Source organism: Corvus kubaryi, unplaced genomic scaffold (assembly GCF_017639235.1).
Source record: "Corvus kubaryi isolate FWS band 111438036 unplaced genomic scaffold, C.kubaryi_AGA036_p1.0 66, whole genome shotgun sequence".
Taxonomy (NCBI): domain Eukaryota; kingdom Metazoa; phylum Chordata; class Aves; order Passeriformes; family Corvidae; genus Corvus; species Corvus kubaryi.
Genome location: NW_024582054.1, coordinates 14796361 through 14814957, shown reverse-complemented (window position 1 = coordinate 14814957; position 18597 = coordinate 14796361). Strand labels below are relative to the sequence as shown.

General features: G+C 43.9%; 1 protein-coding gene and 2 long non-coding RNA genes across 4 annotated transcripts in view; 2 read left to right on the top strand and 1 right to left on the bottom strand.

Annotated features, from left to right (window-relative positions):
* Nucleotides 1-5117: 5117 nt before the first annotated feature.
* Nucleotides 5118-6599, top strand: LOC121674133. 2 transcript variants are annotated; one of them, XR_006019463.1, is made up of 2 exons: nt 5118-5231; nt 6009-6599. It is a non-coding gene; the product is annotated as an uncharacterized LOC121674133 (long non-coding RNA). The 2 variants fall into 2 exon arrangements; XR_006019464.1 differs by having other exon boundaries at nt 5118-5238.
* A 427-nt stretch (nt 6600-7026) lies between these two features.
* LRRC74A (leucine rich repeat containing 74A) overlaps nt 7027-18597 on the bottom strand; it is a 32541-nt gene continuing 20970 nt past the window's right edge. Inside the window, 8 exon segments of the mRNA XM_042047277.1 lie at nt 7027-7145; nt 8398-8498; nt 9151-9244; nt 9624-9685; nt 10443-10474; nt 10477-10529; nt 14113-14290; nt 18341-18422. Coding sequence (XP_041903211.1) covers nt 7070-7145; nt 8398-8498; nt 9151-9244; nt 9624-9685; nt 10443-10474; nt 10477-10529; nt 14113-14290; nt 18341-18422 — 678 coding nt within the window. The 3' untranslated portion in view covers nt 7027-7069.
* Nucleotides 17078-18203, top strand: LOC121674132. Its single transcript, XR_006019462.1, has 2 exons — nt 17078-17371; nt 17765-18203. It is a non-coding gene; the product is annotated as an uncharacterized LOC121674132 (long non-coding RNA).

Sequence of the window (18597 nt, the reverse complement as noted above, 5' to 3'; positions counted from 1 at the left end):
TCTCATATGTGTACACCCCATACTAATCACGCTGAGATAAACTGCAGTGCTTATAGGTGTGTGACCTGAAGTGCACAGGAGAGGGATATGCATATGTCCCTTCCCTCCCAGGCCATCTGGGAGGGTGAATGGAAGGGGCTGGGAGTGGTGAGGGGGAATGACCCACTGAAGATGACCGGGATCCAGTGCCCCAAGCGTTTTGCAAATGGCTTCCTTTCCTCTGAGCACAATGAGCTTGTGAAGCGAAAGGAGGCAAATGCCGTTTGCAGAAGGGCCAGGATTTTTTCTCCCTGTTGCAGGCAGGACCAGCTGCGTTCCAAACCCGTGACTGCAGCAGCCATGACCCCTCCGAAAGGAAATCTGAGCCCGCGAGCAGTTGTGCTTGGGGAGGGCCGGGCTCTCACGTTTCTCTGTTTTGTTGTGGAGCTTCTGATAAGTAGTGGACTTGCTTTTCCCCTTCGTTTCTTTCTTTACTTTCTTTCTCTCTTTTTCTTTTTCTTCTCTGAATGTATTTCCACAGCCTCAAGGAAGGAATTTAAAAAAGAAAAAAAAAGAAAAAAGAAAAAAAGAAAAAAGGGTTCTGGCATGGGAACAAGTATGTTTCAAATTACAGAAAGGATGTGAAAGGTTCAAGAATTTGAGCCCTGACTCCGCCTGTGTCTGTCTCCACCCCCCCACCTCCCACTCCCCATCCCCCCAGAGAGTAGCTCGCATTGTGGCTCCTCCGCTGCGCCGCACAATAAGGTGGGAGCGGGAATATCCCGCTGGGCGGTGCGGGGACCGGGCAGAGGCTGCCCTTGGCGGGGCGCGGGCGCTGCGCCGCCCGGGCCTCCCGCACCCTGCCCGCCTCGCCCGCTGCTGCCTGCCTGGGCTTCCGAGGCTTTCAACCACCCTTTTCTCAGCTCGCAGTTTTGAGCTCGGGTTTTTTGTCTCCTAGTGTGTACATGTGTGCGTGTGGTTTAGCTACATCCCAGGAATGTGACGAAGTCCCACTTCTGAGGGCGGAGCGCCCTCTGCTCGCTGGGAAGGGGGAAAAAGCAGGCAAAAGTGCAGCTCTAGGGTGGAGAAGCAAGTTTCCTGCTGCTGCTAAGGCGTAGACACTTGCTCACAGGGGCCGGTGCATGGACACGTCCGTGCCCTCACGGTGACTCGAGAGAGGGTCGGTGGCGGCGCTGAGCGCTCTGCAACACCCTCGACTCGACGTGCGCTCGCTGCTTGAATCCTCAGCGACCGTACCCCGTGTAGCTGGCTCCCACTGCAGATCCACAAAAAGATGGGGTGGGGAGAAACCACTGGCAAAGAGGACGGTTGAAATGGCTTGATTTTCCATTACAGGGGAAGATCATGACTAGATCTAGTCTCAGTCCCTTATGGAGGATCATATCCTGAAGACCTTCTCCATTATATGGCCACTTTATCCTGTGACCCCAGAAGGAAACACAGACCACCATGAAATGCACATACTCAGTTTCCTGAAAGGGCGATCCTGTGAATAAGATTACATGGCAGAACATTATTTTCTTGTCCTCCTGTAACGTGATCAGGTACCCCCTTCCCATAAGGCCATGAAAGCTGGCATATTTGTCCCTTGAGAGATACACAGCTAATTTGCACATCAGTGAGGTAACTAAGGTCTTCATGAAATGTCCGGAAGACCAATCTGTCAGGTCTGTGGCATGTGTCTGGCTGCCATCTCAGCAGCCTACAAGAAAGAGAGGGTGGCAAGGAATGAACTATGGCTTGATTGAATTCTCTGTTGGGCCAAATTCAGAAGGAAGTCTTTTCGGTTGGGCTCTCTGGGTTAAGAAACTCTGGAAGAGCTTCAGTATTGTTGATGGATAAGGACTCACCCGCTTAAGAAGAAAAGAACAACTATAACATAAATCTTCAGGAGCTGAAATGTCTATTATGATCTCGACCTTTACCAGTGTCTTGTAAAAACCATTAGTACCAGTCAATTAACTCGAATCTGCTGCTTCATGCTGAAAAAATTAAACTTTGTTCTTGCAAATTTTCACTCCATCATCTCTTCAGATTCTGTAACTTTGCTGTAACAGAGTCAGGTGAGGGGCCTGAAGCATCTGAGTTGCACTGACCAGTACCTTGTACATGGCATGCTCCCAGTCCTATGATGCTTGATTTTGTGCATGGCTGCAAGAAGCCCTTTTGCATAGGGCGCATGTCCACTGATATACACTGACCACTCCTTATATGGATGGGAGGCTACTGAAACAAAGAACTATTGATCTAAGTTTAAAAGAGGAAGACTAGGCTTAGTGTACCTGCTTCAGCAGCCCATGAGATTTCTCCTTTGCAGCTAAAGCCAAAAACCTGTAGGTCAGTTCAGCTAGACAGATCAAAGATCTTCAGTCTGAATAAGCTGAGATAGTTTGTCGTAAAACATTAGTCTTTATACTTATTTTGAGTTTTCCAGAGATTCTAATTAGTGATGTCTCTATGATGTCTTATATGTTGTCCTAAGTATTGTGGTGGTGCCAAGGAAATTAGTCTGAATGGAGTTTCTTTCTGCTGGATGGGATTCATTACAAAAAGATTATTTTCCTTGCAAGACATACAAAGGTTCATCTAAACTAGCTAACACATTAAATACCCTGGTAGGCATGTTGTGTTTTCAAAGCATATTACTTAAACTGTTATTTTCTTTCTAATATTGAAGAGCTCTGACAATGTCACTTGGCTGTGTGACTCTCAGAAGCTATGGAAGATATGTAGTGTTTAGCCAGCTTTTTACACTGTCTAATTTTGTGCTGGCAGGCTGAATTCCTGAGATATGTTAGATGAGTCTCAGAGCTGCCTTAATTTATGCTAGCCAAACCAGTTCCTTCTGCGCCATTTCGCAGGTGCAGGATCAGCAAAGCAATTCATGTTCCACTCCCCAACCGCCCCTGCTCAGTGTCTTACCAGAGTTTATCCCCGAATTCCCAGCAAGAGGACAAATGCTGCCACCAAGCTTAAAAAAGCCCTATTGATCTGAGAATGCTCAGAGATCTGCACAATACAAACTGCAACTACATCCCTCTACCACACTGCTTGCATGTGACCAAAATCTTCACTCTCAATTTTAGTTGCATCAAGCCACATAGTAGGACAGAAGGTTGCATCTAGTTCCTTCCCAGAGATTCAATCTCTTTCAATTTTGTGTCCAGCAAAATAAATAATTTTTATTTATCAAGCCCTTCTGGAATGAAAATGTGGTCTCAAATTCTTCAGCTGAAAGAAACCATCCAATCTCCCTGCAGGTTTTTCCTGGTGTAAAGGTACAATCTAGCTGCCACATTGTTGTCGCTCTGGAGTTTAAGTGGACACTCAAATAAATTAAAGCGACACCTGCCGCAGGCCAGTTCCCATCTCTATTTGATTATGTTGTTTTCTTACAGAAGATTTTTGATGGCTGTAGCTAATCTAGAAACTTAAGGGTGATAATTGAACAAATCAGTTTAACTGGGCATCTGACTCTGTGCAAACCTAAGTGGGATAGTAATGCGTGACTAATACACAACAGCACTTTGCATAAGATAAAGATCCATGTGTAACATATGCAAGCCCAAGACACTGTGGGAAGAAAACACCAAAGATACTGAACAGTGTCTATGTGCTACTCCTCTACTCCAAAGTGCACCCTTTTCCTGTACAACAAACGGTGCTGTAAGGACAGTGAAGCAGGACCTTCACTCTCTGCCATCAGGTATCCTGAGATCCTATTGTTTTCTTTGCCTTATATTCCACTCTGGAAACACGTGAGAAACTTCTCACTCCTGATCCAGCTTAACTGACCATAGAGCATCTGCCTGCTGATAAGCCAGGAAGCTCATTTCAAAGGAAAATCTGGGATGCTGCAAATCTTGTTTTCTGTTATGTAACAATAATTGTGTCATGCAAAAAAACCCCTACTCTTTTATTTTTTTTGTGCAAATATAAAAACATTAGATGTTCACAACTCTCTGGCCTTAATTCTGAGTCTGCATATGTTGGTATTTCATTTTATGCCTCTTAAGCTGAAAAAAAAGATTCAAAAAAGGATTTCTTGGGGCTGAGGGGGAGAGAGAGGCATGGATATTTTTCACTGGTATAGCCAGGGAATGGTGAACAGTTTGTCGACAGACTTGGAGCCACTGAAGAACATCCTAGGACATGACCTGTTTTAAACAACAGCCCCAGCAATGCAGAGTATCTACACTCAGGTCTGTGGATCAGCTGCTGTAACTTCGGCGGGTCCAAGAGATACTAAGACTGTCCTGTAGCAGTGACTCCTCTCTGTACACATCACACATGTGGGCCAACAAGCAATGGCAGAGTTGTCACATCATGTATGGACCAATTGTCAGGTATCTTCAGTTCCTCAACCACAGCCCCAGTGAGTCCAGCACAAAACATGTCACAGCCACTGCTCACTGACCCACCAGCCTCTGGAGCAGGATGCTGGAGGAACATTGTACAACAGTTAAAATGATGCTCCTGCTGGTTGTCCTTCACAGGAAAGCAGCAATGAAGTAGTTGCGGGAAGAGTAGCTCTGGTGAGACCCCACCTGCATCTGGTTCTGGGGTCCACAGCACAAGAAGGACCTGTTGGTGTGAGTCCAAAGGAGGGCCACCAAGTTAATTAGAGGGATGGAGCACCTCTCCTTTGATGAAAGGCTAAAAGAATTGGCACTGTTCAGCTTGGAAAAGAGAAGGCATTAGGGCGACCCAATTGTGGCCTTCCATTACCTGAAGGGAGCCTCCTGGAAAGCTGGAGAGAGACCTCTTATAAGGTTGTGTAGTGACGGGACAAGGGGGAATGACGTCAAACTGAGAGCGAGTAGGTTCAGATTAGACATTAGTAAAAAATTCTTTGCTGTGAGGGTGGTGAGACACTGGAACAGGTTGCCCAGAGCAGTTGTGCATGCCCCATGCCTGGAAGTGTTTAAGGTTTAATGGAGCTCTAAGCAACCTGATCTAGTGGAAGGTGTATGTATGTCAACGACGGGGGGTTGGAAGTAGATGATGTTTAAGCTCGTTTCCAGCCCGGGCCAGTGGATGAGTCCGTGAGAACAGGCTCCGGGCGAGGCTGTGCTGACACCTGGCGGCCGGCGCGGGCACTGCCGGGCCCCGGGGCCTGTCCCGCCGAGCGCGGTGCTAGCGGGGCCGGCTGGGGCTGAGGGCTCCCATAGCCCAGCGACGGGCACCGACCGCTCCCTGCCCTCTCCGAGTCCCCGTGCAAGGTCCTGCAGGTTTGGTGTACGCTCCTGTGCTGCTTAGGGGTGGGGTAGAGTTAATTTTCTTCCCAGTGGCTGTGTTTTGGATTTGTGCTGAACACAGGGTTGATGACAGAGAGATGTTTTTGTTATTGCTGAGCAGGGCTTACACAGAGCCAAGGCCTTTTCTGCTTTTCACGCTGCTTAGCTGGTGAGGAAGTTGGGGGTGCATGGGAGGTTGGGAAGAGTCACATCCAGGACTGGTGAGCCCAAGTGCCCAAAGGGATATTCCAGACCCTGTGACATCATGCTCAGTGTAGAAAGTGGGGGAAAGGAGGAGGAGGGGAGGGATGTTCAGAGTGATGGTGTTTGTCTTCCCAAATCACCATTATGTGTGATGGGACCCTGCTCTCCTGGAGATGGCCGAACACCTGCCTGCCCATGGGGAGCAGTGAATTAATTCCTCGTTTTGCTTTGCTTACATGTGTGGCTTTTGTTTTCCCTATTAAACTGTCTTTATTTCAACCCACAAGTTTCTAGCTTTTTACCCTCCAGTTCTCTCCCTGATCCCACTAGTGGGGGAGTGAGCAAGTTGCTGCTTGGGGCTTGATTGCTAGCTGGGGTTAAACCACAACAGCTTCTATGAAAATGTACCTCAGTGTTTAGCAATAGTCAAGAAACACTAATGACTTTTCAGGAAGGATTAGGAAAAGAACAGAAAACCCCACAGTCTTATACCCCTGCATGTGCAAACTGGCCAGCATTTCAAATGCTGCTCTGATTCTTCATCTCAAGCCCCCACATATTCCATAGGTGAAGAGGGTGCTGACTGCAATCACAAGTCAATTCTGGAAGAGTCACAGGCATCAGAGGACACAGACCTGCTGGGGTAATGAGATGAAGCCTTCTGAAGGTGGCTACTGAGCAGACATTACCAATGCCATCATGCCCACAGTCATCTTGACCTCTGATGAGGCACTGGAGCCACCTGAACTCTATCAAAGGTTTCAAGATATTTCAAACATTTTTTTCTACATGGGAATTCCATTCGGAAAGAGATACCAAGTTGCAACTAGCTTCTTTTCCTTTCCACCAAAGGCTGATCTTCCCAAAGTGGCCAACTTTTCCTAGTTCTTCAAGATTTTTGGTGTAAAGTCTATGTTGGCAGTTGCTCACATGGCAAAATGTACTTCCTGTACATATTAACCTTTTCTAGATTCTATTTTTTAATAATTACTAATATATTCAAGGCTTTAATTCCTTCTTAAGAACTGCTAAAATGTATTTTTTATTTTTGGTTTAAAAAAAGTACAGTATCTAAGCCATTTAAAATCTGTTATGTCTTCCATCTTTCTAGCATATTTTTCCCATGGAGGTATTAAAGACAATTTCTATCACCCATAACTTTTTAAGCAACGTGAGCTGTAGTTTCTCATGAATTTATTTTTTTTCTCTTGCAAAGGTCCCTCTGTCAGATCTGCTAAGGTGGCAGGGGATGACTGCAGGGCCCTTACCTCAGTCTTTGTCCATGTGCTTTACCTCAAAAGGAGGTAATAACAACGTATGAGCGTTTTAGTTTCCCAATTCCCATCTTTTGCCTTCATCTTTGCAAGTAAGTTCATCACTGTCAGCATACAGAGCAAGACAGATTTGGTAACCAGCTTCAAAGGACCAATCTTTCCTTAACAGAAAAAGACCAGACTGTATAGGAACCTGCTGTGCAATGGAACATCAGCTTCATCTTTACATTCAATAACTTAAGACTATCAGAGCTCCCCAGTGTTGGGCCTCCCCAAGCCCAGAGCCACTCTGAGCTTTCTTTCAGTGGTGCTCATACAATCTTGCATTGTCTGACCTGCCTCCTTGCTTCATTTTTATGGCACTTCCCTCTCTTCCTCCTCAATTTTGCCTTCCACAGGCTTCTGTGCTCACTCCTGCTCTTTCAAGTGACTGACTGAAAAGAAGTGAGCCAGTATTAATCTAGTAAAGTGAACCTTCTCTGTTCTTAAAGCTGCTGAGAGGATCTTGAGGAAACAGCCTGAGGTAGGAACAGTAAGGACAGCAAAGGTCACAACTCTTCTGACTCTTGTCTGCAAGGTGAATATTACCATTTCACACATGCTACAGTGCTAAAATGCATCAAGGAGCTGGATAAGGGGTACATATCTGTATCTATTTTCCCCCTTATATCAACTCTGTCACATTAATGACATCAGATTAAGTCTTTGCTGGCCACTGGGTTTCAACAGTTTCATCTGCTTACTGCTTAACCACCATTTTGTAAGTTGTGCCTGAAGTACTTGGGAACCCCATGTAACCTCTGACTCAAGATTAACCAGGTTAAAGCACATCTAGCATCTGAGCAGGGATGCTTTTAGTATGGCACTGATATACGTGAAGGAATAAAGACTGGACCCAACAAAGTAATTTGCTTCTCTCTGAAAACATTAGGAGGCTAAGAGGAAAACGGACCCATTGCTTCTAGCTTGAAAACTAGACTACAGCATATATTTAAACCCATTAGTATGTGCTGAGGGATGGGAATATTTGGGCATGATTAACAGGGCTTTCAGCTGATGAGTCACATGTCAGAACTGACTGAAAATCTAGGGGGACTTTTGGGACCAATGACAAGCAGTTTAGCCTGCAGCGACTGACAGCCTCTTAGGAGTTTGCTGCTGAATGCTCAGGCTCTCAGAACTTGGACATGATTGCTACAGGCACTAAGGAAGAGGCACTTTCAAGAGAATGAGAAGTTCTGTAGTTTGAAAGCGGGTTTCCAGGGAAAAGTAGGTCTCCTAAGAAGAGAAATCAGAGAGAAGGAAAAAAACCAAAAGTCCCTGAGGACAGAGGAAAAGTTCTGACAGCACAGATATGCTGTCTTTGCAAATCTTACTCTGGCTTCAGGGGGGACAGTGTTGAGCTGATGCTTCTCATCTTAGGCTTAGAATGGGTGAAAATGCCATTCAGCTCTGAGATTCCTGAAGGATTCTCACGGCAAGTTTATCCGATAGGAAAATAAGACTTGTAGTTTGATTCAACAGAACTTCTAAGCATACGAGTTTTTTCATCTACCTTTTACTTAGGTAAGTCATGGACTGGTCAAAAACATATGTCCCTTCACATCCTAAGATGAATAAGGTTATGTTTATTTGGTATTGAGTGAAATTAAAAAAAGAAAGATGGACCAGGAGTCACTCACCTGTAATCCACAATTGCTGTCTGATTCTGGTCTAGATTGTGCACTAGTTCACCAATGTGGACTCAGTTCAGTGGGATGCTTTGTTGGTAAGAGAAGAAGTGCTAGCGCTAGAAGTGCTAATTACCTGCGTAATTATAAGCAGAAAAATCCTCCATATCCAAGTGGGGCCTGGCTGTCTTTTAATAGGTGAGCAGATGGCCTGGTGCATGAAGGAAGAAAGACAGAAAAAATCCAGAATGGTGGTGGGGAGGCAATTTAAACCTTTTTTTTTGTTTTGTTTTGTTTTTTGTAAAAGAATATCATTGGCCATTGCTACTGATCCCAAGCACCACAGTGGTTTTGGCAGGTAGACAACTGTCTACTCCATTGTACAGGTGAGGGTTTAGATGTCTATTTTTTACTTTCTTGTAGCAGCAAGACATAAGAGTCTATCAAGATCCTGTATATCCTATACAACCAGTGGATGTCTGTGATATTCTAAAGTTGGTCCATTATCCTTGATGCCATCTGCAGTATTTATTGGGTGTCATGGTATTTCTGTTGGTCTCATTCTAGGCTCCGCTTTTGCTATGAGTGAATTTAGCCTTTTAGCCTGAACAGTCACAGAATCACAGAATAGTCTGAGTTGGAAGGGACCCAGTAGCATCATCATGTTGCCGGCAAAGCTGGCTGGTAGCTGTGCTGGAGCAGAGAGATTTCCCTAGAGCAGTACCCTACCTGAAGAGCATTCTGGCCATGCTTTCAGAGGCACACCTGCATCAGGGCTTTCCAGAAGGCTGCCACAGAAATCTTTATGTTTCCATCCTTATCAATATTCCTAAAAAAGTTCTCAGAGTTGTTGGTTGTGCTGTTTCAAAGAGTTCTATTGGAAGCACAGATAAAACACAGGCATGACCATGAAACAGCCACTGATACCTGCCTCCAGCTCTCCTCTCATTCTTCCATCTGTCCTGCTTTTATTCAGCCCATCACTGAGAGATGAGTTCTTGACTCCTTGTGCAGTCAAGCCTTTTGTCAGAACAAAGACCTTTTGTTCAGGTTAATTCCATTCTTCTCAGTTATACCTCCTTCTCCCTCTGCCTTGAAACAAGACTCAGTAGTAAACCTGACTTTCTTTTTCTTACAATTGCATATGGTTATTTGGTCCTCATCCTAGCAGCCACTGCTTGGCTAGGCTGTCTAATCCAGACAGTTCTGTCCCCCAGATCTCTGATCACTTTAGTTACTCTTTGAATTTTGCTTCTGTTTGAATGAGGATACGCTGAATAACCATAATGGCTATTAAAAACTGCAAAGCATGGTAGTACAAGTGTCACTAGCTGTGAAGCACAGCAGCGTTGTTTGATGCGAGCTAACAGCCCAAGCCTTTGCTTAAGTTCATCTGAAACCTTATCCACAGCTAAGTCTCACCCAATTAGCTGAAAATCTGCACAGCAGTTAAGAAACACAGTGGAGCTGGTAGTGCAAAAGTGTTACTTAGCTCAGCAATGCTCAAGTTCTTGCGTTGGCTTCCAGCAAGGAGGACAGCACCATCTGCTGCTATCCATGGAAACTGCAGACCTAGAAAAGCTGAGTAATGTCTATTTCAGACAGTAAATACTGTATCCTTTGTAATACCATGTCCTACCTTTATGAAGCACTTTAATTTTGATGCTAAAGCAAAGCTGTCAGTGAAAGGTTCTATGACAGTCACCTATTGGGATGGGCTTGTGATGAGGATGGACACTCATTTGGATCAGACCTGAAATCAATCAGTTTGTTTTACACAGTGAGCAAATACCTATTCACATTCCATTTTTTCTCCTCAGTGCTCTAAGATCCCGAGGTAGCAGCTTCTCCAGAAGATCAAAGGCTTTGTTTAGTCAGTCTGTGTGTACTGAGATGTGTGAACATTGTGACTCTCTTTGTGCATTTACTTTTCTGAAGGAACTTGGCTGAATTTCTCACTTGGAAGAAAACTTACCCCTTTGCACCTCCATCCCTCCAAGTGTCTGGAGCATATGTACTGTGTACAGGGAGCTAAGGACACAAATTCAGTAGCTCACCTGAATCACTTCCATGGGATTTGGATGCTGTTGGGGATCTTGCTGATACAGCCTTTGACCTCACTGTAGATGACATCTAATTCAGGATGCATTTAACATGCCAAATCCCACAACTTGGTAAAAGTTCAACTCATTGTGGTACAGAGGGCAAGGAAAGTGCAGTCAGTGTGGACGCCCAGAGAACAACAAAGCCTTTCTTGTGTTCTTAAATACATTAGCCATTCTCTCCTAAGGTTGGTGCCTTCTGCCATCTCTGCTCTTCATTTTCAGGAAACCCCTGGAGACCAAACCATAAGTAAGTGTTCATCATTCTCTTTTTCCATGTCTGAGATGGAAAGAGATCTACTAATTTGTATAGAAATTAGCTTAATGCAAGGTAGGTGTTCATTAGTAAATGTCTACACTAAAGATCTCTTATTTTTGGCATTTCAAGTGATTCATGTTCATCCCTGAGACAGTTCCAGATGGGTCTCCTCTCCGTTCTGTTAGGACTTGCAGACTGCAAGTTGAACAGTTAATGGCCACATTGTGCCACAGAGTTCTGAAAAAATTAAAAATAAAAATAAAAATAAAAATCACCCAAGACCTTAAAGGATTAATATCTCCAGCAATGGAGCTTTATAGCCCAGACAAGAAAGATGATCCTCTCTGGGAAGGGGCTGGGTGTCTCTAGATGAAAAGAACTTCTGGCAAAGCTCTGCTTCATTGTGTAACCCTAAGAAGAAGTTCCAGTCAGCAGAAGAAGGCCCAACATTTGTTTTTTCCTAAGAATTTCAAACAGGGTAGTGACAGCTCAGCATTTCAGAGTTCATGTTTTATGTTTTAACATTTACTGAATGGGCAGCAGCACAGTGTCTTGATTCAGGGGTTTGGAATATTAGAAAGTAAGCTATCAATGCGAATATTAGTGATGTCACCGTAAATTATTCTTCTAAATTTAAATTATTTTAAAAATAATTAAAATTAAATAATTAAAAATTTTACTTTGCCTTGATTGATCTCTTAAAGAAGCGACTATGATTTTGTTCATACCCACGATGACAGGGGAATTGTTCATGTATTATGTTAGTTATATGCTTAACTGTTGAAAGTTTCAAGGCAGCTCAGGAAATTCATGAAAGCTTTTGTTTCTGTCATTGTTAGAGGTTCAAGCACTGTATTTTTCCCTAAAGTTTATTTATAAAGTTTATCAATGCATTCTTACAGCTTTTTTTTTGAAACTTAAGATCCACTGTTCTGTAGATCCATCTAGAAGCTTATCATCTACTGTGCAGGGAGCTCTTGGCTGTTACTACTCAAGCCCAGTCTTGAACTAGTCTGGGTCCAGCTGGGTTTATTAACTTTCATTCAGCACCAAGGGTCTGATGGATGCAGAGTGGCTCTCTGCAGAAGCCATTCAGACATCCTTGCACTATGGACAGTAGCAGAGTGACCTAGTCCTGGGAATGCAGCACAGGAAAGCTTGACCTGGCTTTAAGGCTGCTGGCTTTCCGCAGGGTTGCCAGCCTGGTTTGACCCCCTGGCAAAGCTGGGGGACTGCCAGTGCAACCTCAGGAGCAGCGTAGCCAAAGCACCATGTCTGGCCTAACAAACTGTGCTGAGGTCGGGCAGCACCTGGAGGGAGCCAGCTTGGGCATTTCTGCATGTTTGACATAGTCAGTCCAGTCCAGAAAAACAACATGCAAGCAGCTGAAAAGCAACAGTAGTTTCTTTTGTACCGTGATGCTGAAGATGAGCATGTACTGGCTACTTTGATTCATGATTTGTGAAAGTGTTTGATTGCCAGTATCTGCAAGTTGGAATCCTATAAAGAGTAGATTGTAAATAGAATGTGGGCAACAGTAATGCTTAGAAATGTTGTCAGAAGGAATAAGCTGTTGTTAAAAATGTGCCTTTCTGTTGCTTCACCATTGCTAGTACTGTCAAACCCATGTAAAGGTTTCTAGATATGATCCATATTCCAAATTCCTCTTATAGACACACTAATTATTCATTCTTTAAAAGTGAAGATAAGCATGCATCACTGAGAAAAGGGGCAAAAGAGGCTTTTGTTTATGTCTTTCCTTAAGTTTCCTATAAAGGATTAACACCTTTACCAATTTCTCAAAGATTTAAGACAATATAAGGTCTTTGGCACTGTATATTTACAATTACTCAGAATTGAAATGCAAGACTTCCTACATCACAGGTGGAATGAAATCCGTCAGACAGATGAGATGATTATCTACAAGCATTTGATTCGGATACAGAAATGTCATTGTAAATTTATGCCATTGACCATTTATCTTGTGAAATGCCAGGTAATTTAGACTTTTTCAAGGGTGAGGTGAAGAGAACAACTATTAACCCTAAAAAGCAGATTCATAGTGAGATTTAGGTTGAAGATTAACTCCTTGCCTTGAAGTTTCTGAAGTGTTTCCTATTAAATAAATGCATTTCAATAATCTCTTTTAATGTCTTAGAATTTAGCTAAAATTTATTATTCTTTCCAATTTTATTAATTGTTTAGGTTATTAGTAATAAAACTAGCAGGACCACATCTACTGTAATGCAGTTCTTTACACCCATACAGCCTGTTTTAGTTTTCCTTTGAAGAATGAGGCCTGACTCCTTGCAGACTTGGAAAATAATTCTCTTTGATCTTAATTTATGCAGGAAAAAATCTTTACACTAGGGGAATGCCTGTTCTTCAGATGATCTCTGCTGAAAGTACTTGATACTCTCAGGAAAGACTATGGATGAATATTATTTATTCTGCTTATTTTTAGTTTCTTTATTTAATATAGTAACTAAGAAACACATGCAGATGTAACTTAGATACAACCCATTACATGAGTGTCCAAAACTGCCCATAAGCTTTATTTTTAGCTTATTTCAAGTGTGAACATAGTATTTACGTTCCAAGTCCCAAATGTAATTTTTGTGAAAATGCTCTTTCCTTTAATCATGGTGCTCCCAAACGTGGATGGAGGGCCCTGAGGCCCCTAACACCTTCTGTAACTGCTCCCATGAAGAACCAGTGGATGGATGGGAAGGTCAGGATTGGATTAATACATACCCAGGTCTCTCCCCAAGTTTGATCTTCAATGCAACCCCTGCTCTTACTCAGGAGCTTAGGAACATTTCTCAGTCTCCTATTTCAGAAGCAATAGAGGCAGCGCATGAGGTTACAACAATATGTGTCATGCTCCCATGTTGCTACAGAGTATACTAAGATTTGGTCTCTTTGGTTTCTTTTTCCTTTCTACCAGCCCTTTAATGTTTGATTTGGATTTTTTTTTAAACAGAACTGCCTTGCTTTCAATGCCCTGAAGCATCCATCTTCTATTCCTCAGACATACTGACAGAATATCAAAGTACTTCACAGTATCTAGCATCTTAGGTTACCCTGGAGAAAGACAGCTCAGGGGATGAACAGAATTTGTCCTCCAGTGGTAATTCACTCCTTGTTCTAGTTCTGCTGTTACAAAATGGAAGGGAGTGAAATGTGGTAAAACTACAAGCACCTCTCCAGAGCTAGACCAAAGCCAAATTCTTCATGGCTCCTGGAAGGGTTGTCAAATACTAGCTTTTTTTTATTAATGACTATGCAATAAATGAAACAAACAGCAAGTGGCAAAACAGTCTTGGAAAGGGGCAGCTCTGTGATCCACCCACTTCCTAAAAATGCGTAGTGTATGGTCCTGGAGTCTTGAATTTGGAGGGAGATCTGTTTTTTCTGATGGTTGTGACTAGTGCAGTGGCATCTTCTGTGGTCAGGAAATTACTGGCCATGTGTAAAAGAAGAGACCTAGATCCAGACATGGTGAGAATGAGGATGTCATGTCTAGCAGAAGGCCTACTGTAACCTCAAGGATGACCCTTTTTTCCCATTCTTCAGCAGGCACATGGAAAAACTGCGGTCCCTTTCAATGGGCTTGTCTGTTATCTCACCATATCTTGTCTCTGTCCCACAGAGGTCTGCAAGCTTCCAAGTGGAGTTACCTTCTCAGTTTCTCTCTGCCTCTTAGTGTGAAATTCCACATATCAGGTCCCTTACATCTGTCATACAGAAGGATGTGATGTGGATCATATTCAGTCATGTGACGGGGAGAGGCTGACGCAGTGGGCTGCATTTGAATGTGTACTTGCTAGTAAGGCCCCTCTGGCTGGGGTTGTGCCCCTCGGGACATTTCCCATTCTCTTGGCTCCTCTTGGCAGCACAGCAGATCAGAGCCCAGGCTGGTCCTCTGCCTTCAGCCTGCTACAAAGTCTGGCTGTCTGGCGTTACAGGGTTGGCATTGCCATGTGCCTCTCTTAGTGCATGAACATCATCTCTCCCCCTCCTTGGACCTCATGTGCAGTCCCCATTCCCATGATTAGAAAGAAAGTTTCTTTGTTAGCCTGGGCAAGCAGAAGACATGTCCTCGTTTAGGTCCTTCGTGCTATCAGCTCCTAAGACAATCTAAGTGGCTACAGAGAGAGAGGAATGCCTCTGGGTGAGCTAGTGACTTTACCTCAAGCCAGGTTAAGAACAAGGCATGCAGACACATTTATTTACATAATCTGAAATAGCAGTCCCAAAGACTGGTATGGTTGCAGTGATTTACAAAGACAAAGGGGTCCAGAGACAGGCCTACATTAATAGCTTTAAAGATGCCCCTCAACCACCATAGTGTCATTTGCAGGCTCTCAGGATGGTGATGTCTGAGAATGCAGCTTCCAAGCAAGCTGACTTTTCTGAGCTGAATTCCTAGAGTCTGGTCTTGGATTAAGAAGATGCATTAGCTCTCAATCCTTATCTCTGGAGGCATTTTAGCTGGTGATTCAGTTTTGCCCTTTCAGGGATTATTGAACCCTATCTTACTAGAAGACAGTTTTGGCTTTCTTTTTCCAGGACTTGGTAATACTCCTCTATTTTAGGTAGTGCTGTGGCATTGCCCTGTTTTGGCAATGACAGTTTATCCTGTGCTTGAATAAATTCTTAGCAAATCATTTACATTGTGAAGGAGGAAGGTAGAGAGAGGGAGGATTTCTTTTATAAATAGACACTGTCTGTTTTTCTCACTATGAAAAATGGCCAGATTCTCCTTGTCACATCTAAAATATTAAGACTCACCCTGCTTATGTTTGATTAGCAGAGGAGAGGAATTCAGCTTCATCTGATAGCTTTGCCCAGCTGTACATGTGCCAATGCCAATTCACATGCATCACACACCTCAAGGTGTAAGTTCTACTTAGAGCAGGGTATGTGTGAATTCATTTGTGTCTGCTGTGACACTGGGAGAGATAGGACTTGCTGCCAACACTTGCTTCGCATTCTCAGAGAGAATTTCTCATCCAAATTTTCCATGTATGGAAGGTTGGATGGAGGCAGATGGTGAATTTAGCTGACTTAAAAATATTCCTTTAAGAAACAAAACAGAAAGAAACAGATCCTGCAGTAATCTCTGCTGCTCCTGCTTCAAGTGAGCTGGAAGGAGAGAAGAGACGTAAAACCTTGAATTTTGGAGAGGCATTTTTCTGGACTAGGAAGATCAAACATTTTCGTACTGATCTCTGTGTTGCCTGCAGGCTTTTTCAAGGCAGGGGCATGTTGACTTGTCCTTGCTTCAGTTTTAATTGTTCCATATTTTAAAAATATAGAGTTTTATTAGAAAGAGATATCAATGGAAATACTGAACTAGGAGAAGGAAGGCATTAATGAAACAGAAGGCATTATGTTACTGAGATGCTCAAGGAACACTGGATGCTCACAGCACATGCTTATGGCCATTATGGTAGCATGTGTGTTGAACATACTGAGGGAAGAAGGACATTCAGATATTCATGCTAGTCTTTCACAGTGTAGTAACAGCACCTGAGATTATTGAAATACTAGTTGTTTTGTTTGCTTTTCCTCTGAAGGACTACTAGCATACTTGGGTTCTCACTTTGTCTGAATAGGCAGATTAGGCAGCTTAGTTTTGTTCCTTCCCTAGTCTGTGCCTTCCTAGTCTTGCTTCTTACTGTGCAATGGCTAAAACCATTAGGTTTGGGCTACTTAAGAAAAACTGAAACAGCTCCTGAACTTTGCAATCCAAAGCTTAAAACAAACAACAGTTCTGATCCTGTGAAATTTTAGTAGAGTGCAATTTTCTGCTTTATATGCACTGGGGTTCTCCTCTTTCAGCCTCTTCCTCTCTGACAGACTGCTCTGTTACTGTGGTTTCTCATGCTGCATGTGTGTTCCCATACATGATTCACAGCTGCTAGAGTCACCTACAATGAGGGTGAGCCTATGAGCCAGCTAGAAAGCTCTGGATCTGGGTGCCCTGTTTTTTGTACTACCTACCAGGTCATGGGGCACTTTTGCTAGAGAAGGAAATACATGTTCACTGTGCTGACACTATCCAGCTCCCCAGTGCCTGTACTCCTGTGTCCTGGCTTTTGGCCACAACAAAGTTAATTTTTTTGCAGTAGCCATGAGGGGGCAGAGCCTGGACCCACGTGGGCATGCGCTCAATTTCCCACAGTTAGAAGCTTTCAAAAGAAACAGACGACAAGAGATGTTCGCAGAAAGGGTAGCGGAGCCAAAAGAGGCGGGGCCTTCCTTGATCTTCTCTTTTATTTGGAGAAGGGGAAAGGGGAGGACTGGGGGCGGACCCGGGGTGACCGGCCAATCAGACACTGCTAAAGAGTTTGAGTTACATTTGGTTTTGCCCAAGCTTAGAACAAAGGGGTTCACAGCACATGGCAGAGGCAAGTGTCTTTGGGAGGGGAAGCTCAGAACAGGCAGCAAAAGGCATGTCTAGGTTTTTATTCTCACCACCTCATGTCACTGCCAGGGGTGGAAGTACAGGACTCTCACGTCCCAGAGGAAGGTGGGCGTGACTTGCAGGCCAGGAAAAGCAGGGGCCCAGAGAGTCCATCATTCTGTGTCTTGAGGTCATGCCATGTTGAGTCAGTTGGTGAGCATTCTTTGCATGTAAATCATCCTCTTCTTGTATAATTTTGTTATTAATATTGTTGCTGTTACTGCTCATTTTCTTATCTCATTGCTGTTTCCAGTAAATAGTTCCTATCTCAACCCGTAATCTCTGCTTTTTTCTTTCTCAGTGAAGAGGCTGGTTTTTGTCACGGTCATAGAGAAAAGTGGTGGAGTTTCTAGCACTATTTAATTCCATACCACCCACATCATGGCAGGGGTGTGGGTTCAGCAACAGGCAGCTGGAGCTGGAAGTGTCACCATCTTTTGCTGGGCTTGGGCTCAGGGGTCAGCCTGGTGGAGCTAGCCCCTCTCTGCCACCAGCGGTGCCTTTCCCCTTTCTCTGAGCTGAAGTTTTTCTGGTTTGGTTCTGTAGGTTAGAGCTGGTGAACCTGAGATGCTGCTCTGAGAAAAGGAAAAAAAAAAGAAAAAAGGGAGAGAGCAGTGGCCACGTGGAGTGGAGCCCAGCTGAGCTATGTGGACCCCAAGCTGCAGCCACAATAACTGCAGCTGGAGCTGCAGCCATAGCCCAAGCTGCAGCCAGAGCATTCCAGTCCTGCTCCCACAAGGTCAGGCCCAGGAAAAGAGTCCCCAGCCTGTTTCAGAACTCTCTCAGGTCCCACCAGCTTTTGTCTTGTCCCTGTTTTTCTGTTGTTTTTCAGGCTGGTTAACTGGAAAGTTAACCATGCTGGGCACTGTCTTTGCAAAGTGTCTTTCTTTATTTGGTGGGTAAAATACTCTCTCTTTTATATACTCTTTTATTAATGTTGTTGTGGTTATTACTATTTTTCAATAAATAGTGATTATATCTTGTAGCCTCTCCTAGTGTTTTCTCCATTATTAGAAGGAAGCAGGTTAAAGAATTTAATTTTCACACTGTATTTTAAACCAGAACATTTTTTGTGCTGTTCCTAAACCATGACATCCTGGCTTTGCAAAAGTAGTAAGTTACTGAGCTTCTGTCCCAGGAGCTGTCCTTCTTTCTCAGAGAACTCCTTGTGGCTGAGGTTCAGCTCCTTCCTTTGGTAATTGCCCTACAGAGAGACAAGTGTGCAGGAGGAATGTGATCTTCCAGCCAGCTGCAGCCAGATGCCATACCAAGGCTCCCAAGTGAGGATGAAAAAGAGGGATATCAGACACACTGAAATTTTCAGTGCATGGGTGTCTCGGTTTTGAAAGACAGGTGTCTGCTAAGGAAGGCAGAGGCCC